Source organism: Nyctereutes procyonoides, unplaced genomic scaffold (genome assembly GCF_905146905.1).
Source record: "Nyctereutes procyonoides isolate TBG_1078 unplaced genomic scaffold, NYPRO_anot_genome, whole genome shotgun sequence".
NCBI classification, from domain to species: domain Eukaryota; kingdom Metazoa; phylum Chordata; class Mammalia; order Carnivora; family Canidae; genus Nyctereutes; species Nyctereutes procyonoides.
Window position 1 is genome coordinate 7,414,411 of NW_026575026.1, and position 14,210 is coordinate 7,428,620.

Below are 14,210 nucleotides of genomic sequence, written 5' to 3' on the forward strand. Positions count from 1 at the left end.
CTCGCGGGGCCCCTCCCCCTCGGAGGCCTTTTGTTTCTTTATTTCTTTTTCCCCGTCTTCCTACCTTGATAGAAGCGTGAACTCTTCTCACTGTAGCATTCCAGCTGGTCTCTCTTTACATCTCAGGCCGAATTCGTAAATTTTCAGGATGGTTTGAAGGTTATCTAGGTAATTTGGTGGGGACAGGTGATTTGGGGACCCTGCTCTTCCGCCATCTTGCCCCTCCCCCTCTTTATTTTTTTAATTAAAAAAATTTTTTTTATTTATTTATGATAGGCACACAGTGAGAGAGAGAGAGAGGCAGAGACACAGGCAGAGGGAGAAGCAGGCTCCATGCACCGGGAGCCCGACGTGGGACTCGATCCCGGGTCTCCAGGATCGCGCCCTGGGCCAAAGGCAGTCGCCAAACCGCTGCACCACCCAGGGATCCCTCGTGGTCTTTAAAATAACATTTTCTTCTTTCTAGCTTACCTGATTGTAAGAATACCATCTACAACACATATGGCACACAACTGTATGTTAATTGACAGCTTATGTTATCTGAAAGGCTTCCGGTGACCAGCAGGCTCACGGTAATCAAGTTTTGGGGGGGTCAAAAGTCATAGGTAGATTTTCAAATATGAGTGGTTGGTGCCTTAACCCTTGTCCAAGGGTCGGCTGTACCTTACTCTATGACTGTTTCATAATTAATATGTGCCTGAGAGGGTGCAATTACATAATTTTAAGACTGTTCCTTTGATTATTACCTTATCAAGGAAAATTGTTTCAGATTAAGATCGTCTAGTTTGCTAAAACGTTTGGGTACACTATGATGCACGAAAATATACTTTAATGGCTGCAAATATGTTGGGATTTAATCATCCTGCGAATATTACGGGTGAGTTGTCTTCTCGTGCAATGCACAGATATGCACGGAGCAGGCCCTGGTTCTCCACTGCTTGGGGACTCCACGTTTTCCTTTTTCTTCCGGACTCAGGGGAATGTTTTCTGGTGTGGGGCAAGCTTTTGTGTTTCAAACTCCACTTGCAGTGACTTAGGCCTTTGGAAGTAAGAGCCGTTAGGGCTTAGGGACCACTTGTGCTGTCTAGCTCCGTACCTCCTTCGGGTGATGGAGCTCACAGCCCGCTAGGACCATGCAGCAAGGGAAGAGGAGGGAAATATATGGTACCTAGTTGGCGTCCGCTGAGGTCCGCTGAGGTGACGTCGCGGTCATCTGGTCGGCGAAGGCTTCTCTCGCGTGCCCGAGGTCTCCGCAGAGAGGCCTGAAGGCCGAGCCTACCCAAGACCTCTCCAGCATGGCGGTCTCAGGATACTCAGACTTATTTCTGGGTGCGTATTTTCTGACATTGCTGTAACCTGCATTTTGTTTTAAATTGTGATTCCTTCTCGGTAGCTGCTGCAGATTTACCACCAGGCTGTGGGTGTGGGGCTGGCAGCCGGCGGTAAAGACGTAACAGGACATTGGCCAGGAGAGCCGCCACCTCCTGCGTTTGCCCGCTAGTAACAAGGACGCATGCGCCACGCTAGCCGCGCCTGTCACGTGACGCGCAAGACGCGGTACGGCCTCCCTCTGCGCATGCGGGCTGGCGGTGCTGCGCTCCGGCGGGGCTGGTTTGTGAGGACAGGGCCCAGCTGCGCAGGCTCCGGTAGGGGCTTGCTGCCCGGAGGCCACAGAGGCGTCCGCTTTTTTTGGGCAACGGAAACAAAATATCTAGAAATCCAGGTGAGTCTCACTCTAGGGACTTGCAGTTTTCCCATTTTAAACAATTTGCCCATATTTTAGTGTTCTTTTTTTTTTTTTTTTGAAGATTTTATTTATTCATGAGGTAGCTTAGAGAGAGAGAGGCAGAGACACACGCAGGCAGCGGGTGTGGGACTCGATGCCGGGTCCCCAGGGTCACGCCCTGAGCTGAAGGCGGCGCTAAACCCCTGGGCCACCCGGGCGTCCCTATTTTAGCTTTTCTGTATAAATGATTATGCGATGTGTAAATACGTTTTAGTTCTGTCCTTCAGTACTTAGGTCTAATTTCCTTTTCTGTTTTGCAGCACTGGCCAGCCCTTCAATGCAATAGCACTCTTGCATAATAATATAGAAAAAAAAATTTTTTAAATATTTTATTTATTTATTTGAGAGAGAGTGAGAGAGCGCAAGTTGCGGGGGGGGGGGGCGGAGGAAGAGGGAGAAGCAGGCTCCCCCTCAGCAAGGAGCCCGCTGAGGGCCTGGTCCCAAGGCCCTGGGAACGTGACGTCAGCCAAAGGCACTTACTTACCCACGGAGCCACCCAGGGGTCCCCAGGACACCGAACTTTAAAGTAAGTATATGTAGGGGTGCCTGGGTGGCTCCGTGGGTCAAGTGTCTGACTTTCGATCTCAGCTCAGGTCTTTATCTTAAGAGGGGCGAGTTCAAGCCCCTCCTTGGGCTTAAAAAAAACAATTACTTAAAAATTGTGTAATGTTTTTCACTTAGAATGATGTTTTTTTTTTTTCTAGATAAAAAAACATATTATTCAGCTTAAGGAAGTTCCTTTATATCTCTAATTTAATATTAAATTAAAAAAAATAAGCCGTGTTGAACTAATTAAATGTTTTTTTTTCCCCCTACGTCTATGGAAATGTTCAGTTGGTCTCTAACATCTCTGATGCATTGAATTACATTTACGATTTTTTTTTATTTATTTATGATAGTCACAGAGAGAGAGAGAGAGAGAGAGAGAGAGAGGCAGAGACACAGGCAGAGGGAGAAGCAGGCTCCATGCACCGGGAGCCCGACGTGGGATTCGATCCCGGGTCTCCAGGATCGCGCCCTGGGCCAAAGGCAGGAGCCAAACCGCTGCGCCACCCAGGGATCCCCGATTTTTTTTTTTCTTTCACGTTTAACCATGTTCTTTTTGAAGAGAAACTCAATCTGGTTGTTTCTTAGGAATTAATATCCTATTGCTCCCCCCTCCCCATCTCTTTATGAGTGAAATAAGCCTGTATTTTTCCTTTCTCTGGTATCAGAGTTGAGTTGGGGAGCTTTCCCTCTCTCTATCTTAATGTCTGGAAAAGTTTGTCTAAAATTGGACTAATCTATATACTGACAATTTTGCAGACGTACTTTTTTTCCCAACTGCTTCTCCCTCTGCCTGTGTCTCTGCCTCTCTCTCTCTCTCTGTGTCTCTCATGAATAAATAGATAAAATCTTAAAAAAAATCTTAAAAAAACAAATATTGAATCAATTAATCTTTGATATTACTTGAAAGAGCTTGCATTTGACTCACAATTGTCAAAAAAAAAAAAAAAAAAGGGGTGGGCAGCCTGGGTGGCTCAGCGGTTTAGTGCAACCTTCAGCCCAGGGCGTGATCCTGGAGACCCGGGATCCAACATCTGGGGCTACTTTTTTCCTTTGAGGAAAGGTTTTTTTTTTGTTTTTTTTTTCATGTTTCACTGATGGACGTTTATTAAAATTGTACATAGATACATAGATATCATACTTCATTTTTGTTTTTGTTTAAAAAGAACTTCCTCTACTCCTAGTATCAAAATAGTTCTCTTTTTTAAATACCTTGAAAAACAGTAATACAATTATTTTGTTATATACTAAATATCTTCCTAAAATCGCCACCGGTTCTGCTCCATCTCTCTCCTAGATGTTTTACGGTGTTTTTGGCAGTTTTTTGCATGGCAGAACTCTGTGTAACAAAGCCTTTGAGTCTTTGAATTCCTGAGATTATTGGCCTCATATGCTGATGGCAGTTCAGTTAAATAGAAAATTCTGGGTTCTGTTCCATCGGTACTTTGGAAACCACTCCATTGTCATCTTACACCCAGTATTGATAATGAGGAATCTTATGTCAATCTGATTTTTTCTTTCTTTTGAAAGCTTTTAGTTTTCTCTTGTTTTTTAATATTCTCTAATTATACTAAATGTGTTTTAGGGCTTTTTTTCTGTATCATTTCCCTTTTACTTCGAGATCGTTTGTCTTTTTAAAGATTTTTTTAAAGATTTTATTTATACACTGAGAGAGAGAGAGAGAGAGAGAGAGAGAGAGAGAGAGAGAACGTGCCTGAGCAGGGTGGGGGCAGAGGGAGAGGTTGAAGCAGACTTCCTGCTGAGCAGGGAGCCCAACACAGGGCTCGATCCTTGGACCCTGGGATCATGACCTGAGCCAAGGCAGATGTTGAACCAACTGAGCCACCCAGGGTGGCACTGTTCTTTGCTGTTGGTCATTTCTTTAAAAAGTTTATATAATTTTTAACCTGTTGGTTGAAGTCACAGGAGAATATTTCTTTGGTTGCCTCTTGTAAAATTGGCTGGAATTCTCTCAGGGAGGACACAGGTTGAGGAGAAGGAATGAAATTGTTGAATATGAAGATAGGTTAAGTTTGTGGAAGTCTTACAAAAATTTGGGAACTATAGCCTGTTTAGAACCTAGATTTTGGAGACATGATATATTCAGTACTAAAGACTGCAAACTGTACTGTATTAAACTCATAAAACATTTTTAGATAGTAAATATGTACTTCCTTATTTCATCTTCATTTTGTTGAAAGACAACAACAGACTGCATAAGTTTCTAGGTTCTATTTTATTGGTAAAACTGAAAACATCTAGGGAGTGTGTTCTATTTATATAGATTAGGAATAAATAGGTCACGTGTATGTATCTTAATTCTTCATTTTTTTACACAGCACATCTGTACTGTTAAGCCAGGATGACCAGCTCATGTATTCGTGCTAGAAGGTTATAAAAAAACAAGATTCAGTCTAATTTTCAAAGCATTTCAACCCATTCTTTCCTTTTCTCTGAATCTATTCCATTCCAGTTTTTTTTACCAGGTCTGGACCCTGTGCTTCTGCTCTTGTGATTTTGAATGACCTTGGTTTCCCCATCTTCACAACACCACCCGCCTTGCCCCATGCCCTATATAAGACCGTGGTTTGTGTTCAATTATTTTTTGGGCTCTGAGCTGCTTTGGATGGGACATATCACCCTGGCACCTGAGACCCAACCAACTCTACTTGTCCTGGAGTTTCTCCCTAGGAAGAATGCAGGTATTGGAAATTATATTTCTTCCATATTGACACAAATCAAAGGTGCATGTGTATGCACTCATGAGTGGAGGGGAGGGGCAGAGGGAGAGGAACAAGCAGACTCCATGCTGAGCAGGGAGCCTGATGTGGGGCTTCATCTCAGGACCCTGAGATCATGACCTGTGCCGAAGGCACACTGTTAACCAACTGAACCACTCAAGTGCCCCTCATTGTGGTTTTGATTTGCATTTCCTCATAATCAGTTGTGTTGAGTGACTTTTATATACCTATTGGACATTTGTATGTCTTTTACAGAAAAATGTCTTTTCAGTTATGTTCATTTTTAAATCAGATTTTTTTCTTTATTAATTGCAGGAGTTCTTTATATACTTTGGATATTAACCCCTTATCAGATATGATTTGTAAATATTTTCTCTCGGCCATAGGTCACCTTTTCATTTTGTTGATGGTTTCATTTTCTGTGTATATTTTTAGTTTGATGTTGTATCACTTGCTTAGTTTTGCTTTTTATTTTTTTGATATCAAATCCAAAAAAAATTGTCAAGATCAATGTCAAAGATTTTACCCCCATGTTTTCTTCTAGGAGTTTTATGGTTTCAGGTCTTATATGAAAGTCTTTAATACATTTCGAGTTGGTTTTTGTATATGGTGTAAGATAGTGTTTCAGTTTCATTCTTTTGAATATAAATGTCCAGTTCTTCCAACACCATTTACTGAAAAGACTTTCCCCTTTGTATATTCTTGGCTCCTTTGTTCTAAGTTAATTGACCAAACATATGTATGTTTATTTCTGGATTCTCTATTTTGTTTCATTGATCTATGTATCTGTTTGTACCATTACCTTTAATTAGTGTAACTTTGTAATATAGTTTGAAATAAAGTGTCATTCCTCTAGCTTTGTTTTACTTTCTCAAGGTTGCTTGGCTATTCAGAATCTTTTTTGGTTTCATACAAATTTAGGATTGTTTTTTCTATTTTTATGAAAAATGCCACTAGAACGTTGACAAAGATTGCATTGAGTATGCAGATTCCTTTGGGTAGGATAGACATCTTAACAATATTAATTTTTCACTTCATGAGTAGGGCATATCTTTTCATTTATTTGTGTCTTCAGTTTCTTTCATCAGTGTCTGACAGTTTTCAGTGTACAGTTCTTTCACCTCCTTGTTAAATTTATTCCCAGGTGCTTTATTATTTATGATGCAATTGTAAATGGAATTGTTTTCTTAATTTCTCTTTCTGATAGTTCTTTTAAGCTAGTCTGAGATGAAACCGAAGGAACAGAATTAAGTGAAAGGAATAGGGGTCTTTTATTGTCAGTCTGGGAAGCATAGGGCAAACACAGAATTTGGATTGGAAATGTATTTGTAAGTTAAAAATAAGTAAAGATTAAGTTAATCTAAGTAAATTAACCACTTTGTTTAAAGGATTAAAACCTTTAATGAAGGTCCAGTGTTCAGAGATATTGAGTGTCCTACCTAAAAAACAGTGTTATTTTTAGCTGGACACTTAGGTGGCTGGGGATGGTTTGGTCATTCGCTAATTGGTGGTAGAGTTGACAAAAATGCAGATGTTCATTTTCACCCTTCTCAGAATCTAAGTGATAAGGGGCTTGCAGATACACACAGTGAAAACAGATTGCCATGAGAAGTCTTTATTATTTGACAAAAAAATCTAAATAAAATCATCAGAGTTCTCAGTAGTAGTAAAACAAAGTAAAAATACCTCCACATCCCAAATTAACATTATCTCTCTATGCCAAGTAGATAGTTTTTATTCTCCTATTGACTACAGTCAGGGTTTATTTTCAGAGACAGTTTTGCCAACGTAACATCAGGGCAGTAGTTTAGTAGGGTTTGCTTTACAACACATTTAAATGTATGGCTAAAAGTTTTAGAAAAAAATATTTTGCTGAATACATTTCACATTGAATTAATTGAATTAGTAAGATCAAATTAATTGAATTCATAGTAAAATATTATTACCACCATATGAACATACACAAAAAGTTTTCTTGTGATTCACAGAGGCTAGAATCAAGTACATTGGATGCAAATTAACTTAGATATAATACAATTAAAAACCATAAGTCTTAACAATCATATGCTCTCAAATACATAGTGCCAGGGACCTGGTTTGTGCTTGGCTGCCAGATTTCATTTTCACTAACTTCAGATCTTCACTTCAAATCAACTTTCCCTTCCTTGGTTCACATATTGTGGAATGGAATTGGATTTAAGGCTTTAGGATGATTGTTTAAAGACTTTTTGTCTCTAACCAGTAATACAGTGATTAACCTACAATATAGGTTAATCTATATTTACATGTTTTTGTTTGAGAGACATGATATCCCTTTATATTTGTGGGATTAGACAATTAAGGTGGGTTCTTGGTTGAGGGTATGGAATAGTGACCTTATGGTTTCCATCATTTAGGGAAAAATAAATGTTTCCTGATCCATGTAATTTTGTCTGTTTAGTTAATGTCTTTCCCCCCTCAGTGGGCTGTCTCTATAGGTTCCACAAAGTGATCTATTAAAGTTATTCACTTGTTTTGTGAGATAGAGGTGGTTTTCTTGTTAATAAGTCATGTGAGGTAAATAGATTCAAAGATTAGTGATAGTGCTTTAAATTTGAAGAACATTGTTATTTCACTTTAAGATTGGTGGCAAAAGTAACTCATAACTCGTGTCTGACAACAGAACACTTCATAATGTATGATGTACTATTTCTTTGGTGTAATACCAGAAAGGTACTTTATTAACTCATAAATATATTGCCAGAATTGAGAATTTGCATTTTGGCTGGAAGGTGAGGTTGTTTGTTCAACAGTAGTAGTTAGAGTAGTGGCTGGAGTAGTAGTTTGGGTGGTGGGTGCAGTTGTAGCTTTGGAAGTTGGAGAAGCAGGAGTGGTTGGGGAAGGATTAGGTGTGGTATATGGGGCAGTTGTGTGGTCCAGTATAGGTGAGGAAGGTTGTGGTGCTGGTGTAGTTAGGGAAGATGTAGGTGGGGCAGCTGTGGTGTCTGGCAGGGCGGGGGAAGGTTGTATTGATGGGGTAGCTGCAGAAGGGCCTGTATCGGTATCTTCTTTTTGAGATATGGTGGAGTCATTATTAGTAGAAGTCACACCTGGAGATGTAACAATTTTGTTGGAAGTAGTTATTAGACTCAGAGATGGGATTTGAGTGTTGGCCTCTGAGGTGCTGTTGTTGACAACAGTGTTATCTTTAGTTGGACACTTAGGTGGCTGGGGACGGTTCGGCTTTGGTTTTCTTCTGTTTGGAATTGGAAACTTTGGGTATCTGTGTGGACCAAAAATTAAATGCTTTTGAATTAATGTATTCCAGTTAGGGTGAAATTTGAGATGAGTTGGTAATCGGCGGTCTAATATATATTGTTGGACATTATTCCTTTTGTGATGTATTTTCCCTTGCTTTTTCCGACCTTCACAGAGCTGTAGAAAGAAAGAAAATGCAAGAACTGAAAACACCCATTGATTTATCAAGTAGGGGATTATTGCTGAATGTTGGATAGGCAGTATTTATGGAGCTCTAGGAATGGAAACCAGATAGCGGTGGGTTGACTAATTGTTCTAATTTTACCAAATCTCAAGAACAACTTGCTATTAGAGAGTTTCACTTTGTCAAGTGTTTATTTCACCGCTAGCTACAACGGATATACTCCTGTGGATTCAAGTCTAGAGAATTAGCTAGATTGTCCTTTGTGCTTATAGTTTCTTCTATAGTAGAGAATGATCAGGTTACTGCCTGAGGACTGAACAAAAGGGCACCCTGTTTGCTCCACTTTGGTCGTGAAACTTCAAAGGCATTCGCCTGGGACTAAGTCTTTTCTGAATCACACCTTTCGTATCTGCCATCATCAAAAAACAAAACAACAAAATCCCAAACAGCCAATTTAACAAATACACCACTTCCTTTATGACCTTCACATCAAAGAAAACTTAGTTTTTAGTTTTTTTTCAGTTGGAAAAAGAACTTTGGCTATTATCTTTTTAAAAAATATTTAACTAATTTATTTAAAGTAAGTTCCACATCCAACATAGGGCTCGAACTCACAACCCCAAGATCAAGAGTTGCATGCTCTACCAACTAAGCCAGCCAGGCACCCAGCCATTACATTTTAATTATATCATTATAAAAATTATAATTGCAGAAACTAAGAGGTCAATGAATCCTATGATATTGTAGGAAAATTTTGCATGTTTCTGTCTTTTGTCTGTAGAAGACCTGTAGCTCTCATGATTTCTCAAACATGTTCATATCTGAAAAGAACACTGATTTAGTTCAACTCCACACCCAGTACCTGATCTTTTTTCCCAGTATAAAATGGCTTTCCAACCTATGCTTCACCACTTTTTCTCGTCCTACACTATAAAGCTTTCTTAAGAGACAGAGTTTGGCACAGGCAAAGGTGACAACTTTTGAGAGATTAGCAGAGTTGTTCAGCTAAAATAACTTCCTCAGAGACTGATATACCCAGCCTTAAAAATAACTTCGGAAAGCATTAATTGTTTTAAAAATTAAATTATCCAAGACATTTCAGTTCATAACTGAGAATGTTCATAAAGTAAAATATTGGCTTTTGATCCACATAACTAGTATTTTTGCATAGCTCTCTTATATAAATGAGAGTCTGCAGCTCTGAAACTAGGATGCTCCTCTGATCATGGAACCTCTCGGGGGATGTACTCTATTATAGGGCAGTAGTTTTCTAATATAAAATAAGGAGGTCACATGTTCAAGCAAATTTTTCCTCAAGATTCAATATGTGATCCAGATAATCACAAAATTGCTTTGATTGAAGCAAGATTGGGGGCCTTGAATTCCACCAGCTCAGTCTCCACTTTTTTTGTGTGGTGTTTAAGGATGGTGTGAAGAACTCCCAGATCTTAGAGAATGTTTGAAACACACTACAGCAGATCATCAGGAGAGGTTTGGGTCTGTCCTGCATCTGCCATTAATACTGAGTGACTTTGGGCGAATCACTTAATTTCACTGGATCTCAGTGTACCCATTTATGGAGTCATTAAAATTAAATTAAATTGCAGATCCAGAGGCTGATCGTATGACTTCTATGCTTTGAAATAGTTAATGCTGTTTATTCATGATTAATCAGAATGATTAGCTTCATGAGAGTGGGGATTTTGTTTTGTTAATCTCTGCTCAATACCTAGAAATATGCCTGGCACATACTAGGCACCCACTAGATATTTACTAAATGAACAAATGTGTGGAATTGACAATAAAAAAGCCAAATTCATCACTAAATAAAATCTTAACATTTGTGTTAATTAGGATATGAAAATGTTTCAGCTACTTTAATTTTTAGATGACCAAAATAATATCTGTGATGTTTTGATGAAGACAAATTAAAGTCATATTAACTTTAATGTTAGCTTAGCACAGAACATGACCAGTTTGACTAGTTTGCTTAAGATATATTGACCAGTTATCATTATGATTGGCAGTTGTGGATGGCCCTGACATAACTTTTTTATTAGAATTGGGATTAGGGAAGCTTGAGAGGGGGAGGAGTTGAAAATCCCTCAAGGGTTTGAGCTTAGATTGAAGGATGGAAGTACTTATACTAAATATAGTTAAGCCAGGAAGAGCATATTTAAGATATCCTCATTTGCCTGTTCACATCTGTCATTTATTTTTGTAGAAAAAATCATAGCTTTTTGTGCACTTACTTTGTGTCAGGCTCTATTTTAAGTGGTTTACAAATGTAAATTTTCTTAATTCCTTTAATTCCTTAGCAACACCTGAAAGTAAGTCCTATTATTATCCTCATTATACAGATGAAGAAACTGAATCCCAAAGAGATAAAGTAAATTTTAGGAGAATATGTCTACATTTGTAAATGGAGATTATAACAATTTTACATCATAATTATTACATCTGTACTCTCCTTTACAATTTTTTTAAAAGATTATTTATTTATTTATTTATTTATTTATTCATTCATTCATTCATTCATTCATTCATTCATGAGAGGTAGAAGCAGGCTCCACGCAGGGAGCTTGACGTGGGACTCGATCCTTGGGTCTCCAGGATCACACCCTGGGCTGAAGGCCGTGCTAAACCACTGAGCCACCTGGGCCGCCCTCCTTTACAATTTTTAAACACGTGGTTCTTACTTATTCTTTAGCAGCTTTATGAGGCATCTACTGTTATTGCTATTTCCACATAGGGAAATTGGAGCCCTATAGATAGATTACAGCTCAAAGATTCATCTGGATGTTCAGATAATGAGCATAAACCCACATTTTCTGAATGCCATTTGTGTGTACTTTGTGCTGTAATCATGGAAATCAACACTAGGGTCCAGGGTAAAGCCCAAAATATATTTTTTTGGTGATAGTGGGGGAATGGATATTATGTGGTAAGTGAGGAATAGGAGAGTATCCAAGAGTAATTCTGTCTACCTTAGCAGTTCTTCTGCCTTCTGTATCTGTTTTTATAGCCATAGTATTCTGAGGCTATTCAGCGGCATTTAGTAAATCTATATTTCACTTCTTGACCCTTTCTTCAAATTTGTCAAAATAAAAGTGAACAAATATGTATAGGTATATAGCCTTAGAGGTAAATATGGTTCTTTATTACATCATGTATCCCCTTGAATCACTACTAATTTTAATTTTCCTTTCCCAGTAGACCCTAGATATCTTTTTCTAAAAGACCTTATTTATTTATTTATTTAGATAGAGTACACAAATGGAAGAGGAGCAGAGGGACAGAGGGAGAGGGACAGAGGGAGAGCAAGAAGCAAAGCAGGGAGCCCATGAAGGGCTTGATCCTAGGACCCACAACCTGAGCCAAAGGCAGACACTTAACCAACTGAGCCATCCAAGCGTCCTGGATGGTAAATGTCTAAAAGGTAGAGTACCATTTTGTAATCTTCTCTTGCTTTTAAAAACTGTTCTTTCCTGTCCCTTTTTATGCTTCCTTCATTTTTCTATCCATATCCAAACTTCTTACATGTTTTCTTAAGTTATCTTATAAGGTCCCATGGCTTCAAATATCTTTAAAATTTAAACTTCACTCTTAAACTTCTTTTTGAACTCCAGACAGTGTATAGTTGCCTCTTGACATCCCCTTGAAGAAGTCTAATAGCCATTTCAAATTTAACACATCTAAAACAAAACTCTTTTGTTCATTTCTTTCTTTGACTACACACCTAAGCAGCATAATGTATGGTAGACTTAATCAAAGTATGTCTTAAATTCACCCTCGTATTTTGTTTTAATTGCTGACATTTAGTAAAAGATACTAGATACTACCATCTTCTATCTGGGCACTGCCTTAGCTTCTTGCCTGGTTTCTCTACCTTAGTTTTTGTCCCCTGAAATCTATTTTCTTCCCAGGACCCAGAGTCAGGTCCTTCCTCTGTGGACACTCTAGTCATCCTGAGACCTCCTAATAATCTGAAAATAGAATCCATGTTCTACACCAATGAGGCCCTATATGATCGATTTTTCTGTATCTCCATCTTATCACACCCATGATAAAGTTAGTGGTATGGAAATATTGATTAACATAATTGAAATGAATCATTTCCTTTTCCTTTAATTAGCTTTTTCTTATGTTTTACAGAAAACAAAAGATGCTAAGCTTCTCGGAAACAGGAATTACATGTACATGTACTTTTGAAGTCTCAATTAGGTATATATGCACTAAATGTTACTGATGTATAAGAATAACAGTTATTTGGATGAATACTTACTGAGAAGCAAGCAGTCAGTGCACAAATGCATGCCAGCAGTGTCAGAGTCTTCATCTTTTTCTGTTGACTCTTGAGGAAAGCAGAAAGGTTGCTCACTATTAGGATGTTGTGAGAGATGGAATGCGTTTTGATAAATGACTTAGTTTTGTTAGAAGGTACGGTTTCAAAGACAGCAATGGTTTCTAAAAATTATGTATATATTTCCACTCCGTAGTGGTGAGGCAAAATTACTTCAAGCTAAAACGCACTCTTTAAGCGAGAAAGCAACGGAGGAGAGTCTGGAATTCTTCTTCTTCTTCTTCTTTTAACTAGTTTGTAGTAGGGGCATTTTCCACTGATACTAAAGATTGCCTAGGAAGGGCAGGATCTTAGGAAGTTTAATAAGAGAACAAAATAGTTTCCTTCTTATTTCTATTTTAGTTCTAGAAATTTCCCTTTTTGATGAAGCATCGAATAATCTGATATTTATTGAGCAGTAAATGTTTATGATTTTGTAAGTGTTCTATGATGTTCTTTTAAGCAAAGAAAGTGTTCCTTGTCTCTCTGTATAAGGCTGTTACTTAGGATCAAGAACCTTATCAAATGGACTCTTTCCCAAACTTCATTCTACTGAAGGTTTTTCTATTTGATGCCCCTTTTCTAAATCTCTAAAGGATGGAATTATGTTTTATTCATTATAATATCATCGTCAGTACAGAGTACAGATTTAATCAATTAAAAATATATTTCCAAAATAATTTTACTTTTGGCTTTAGGTTGTAGCAAGAGAGCATAAGGGAAGGATATGGCCTTCTATTTTTCTTATTTTGATCATGTATACAATATGTGCATGTCAGTTTGAGAGAGAAAATCATTATGTAGACAATACTGTTAGGGCAGGTAAATTCGTGTGCACACGTCAGTGTGGTGTGCTGTCAGATCAACTACATCTCACAAGAGAACCCTGCTGTTTATCACATGGGTGTTAGAGTCAGTAATAATTGGTCTAAATCACAGCTCTGCCACTTACTGTGTGACATTGAGTGAATTGCAAACTTTCATTTTAAGGTTGTACTGAAGATGAACTGGAATGATATATATTGCAGATTATCCTGGGCTCAATGTCTGATCCATGATAAAGGCTTAGTGGTGGTAATTATTATAGTACTAGTATACCCAGAAGAAAACCATCTGGCCCAATTAGAGAAAGGAATTGTCATTATTATATTATTAGATTCCTAATATCTTGTCGGAGTGTCTTCTCTTTATTTTTGAGATTAAAAAATATTCCCCATTGATGATATTTTCTTCTATTAACATATGAGTTGAATCTGTTATTACACAGTTTAGCAGTTCACAAGAAGAGAGGAGAGTAACTATTATAACAACTACTGCTATTACTCAATATATGTATGTAACTTGAAAGCTGCTTAGTTTACATTAGATATATTA

General features: G+C 38.2%; 1 protein-coding gene across 1 annotated transcript; it reads right to left on the reverse strand.

The window, feature by feature from the left end:
* Positions 1–1,168: 1,168 nt before the first annotated feature.
* On the reverse strand, positions 1,169–12,833 carry MUC7 (mucin 7, secreted). Its single transcript, XM_055315255.1, has 3 exons — positions 12,780–12,833; positions 7,779–8,487; positions 1,169–1,683 (listed from the first exon to the last, which is right to left on the reverse strand). Exons 1-3 carry the CDS (start codon positions 12,831–12,833, stop codon positions 1,169–1,171), a joined length of 1,278 nt encoding a protein of 425 aa, XP_055171230.1.
* Between the last annotated feature and the right edge of the window lie 1,377 nt (positions 12,834–14,210).

What these genes read in the sequence shown, in the direction of transcription:
- MUC7 (XM_055315255.1), bottom strand. Translation starts at nt 12,833, where the DNA reads ATGAAGACTCTGACACTGCTGGCATGCATTTGTGCACTGACTGCTTGC. An exon ending in CACTGACTGCTTGCTTCTCA is followed by an intron (nt 8,488 to 12,779) that starts GTAAGTATTCAT and finishes TTCTTTCTACAG; the next exon opens with CTCTGTGAAGGTCGGAAAAA. An exon ending in GTTAATAAAGTACCTTTCTG is followed by an intron (nt 1,684 to 7,778) that starts GTATTACACCAA and finishes GCCCAAAAAAAG; the next exon opens with CGGACGCCTCTGTGGCCTCC.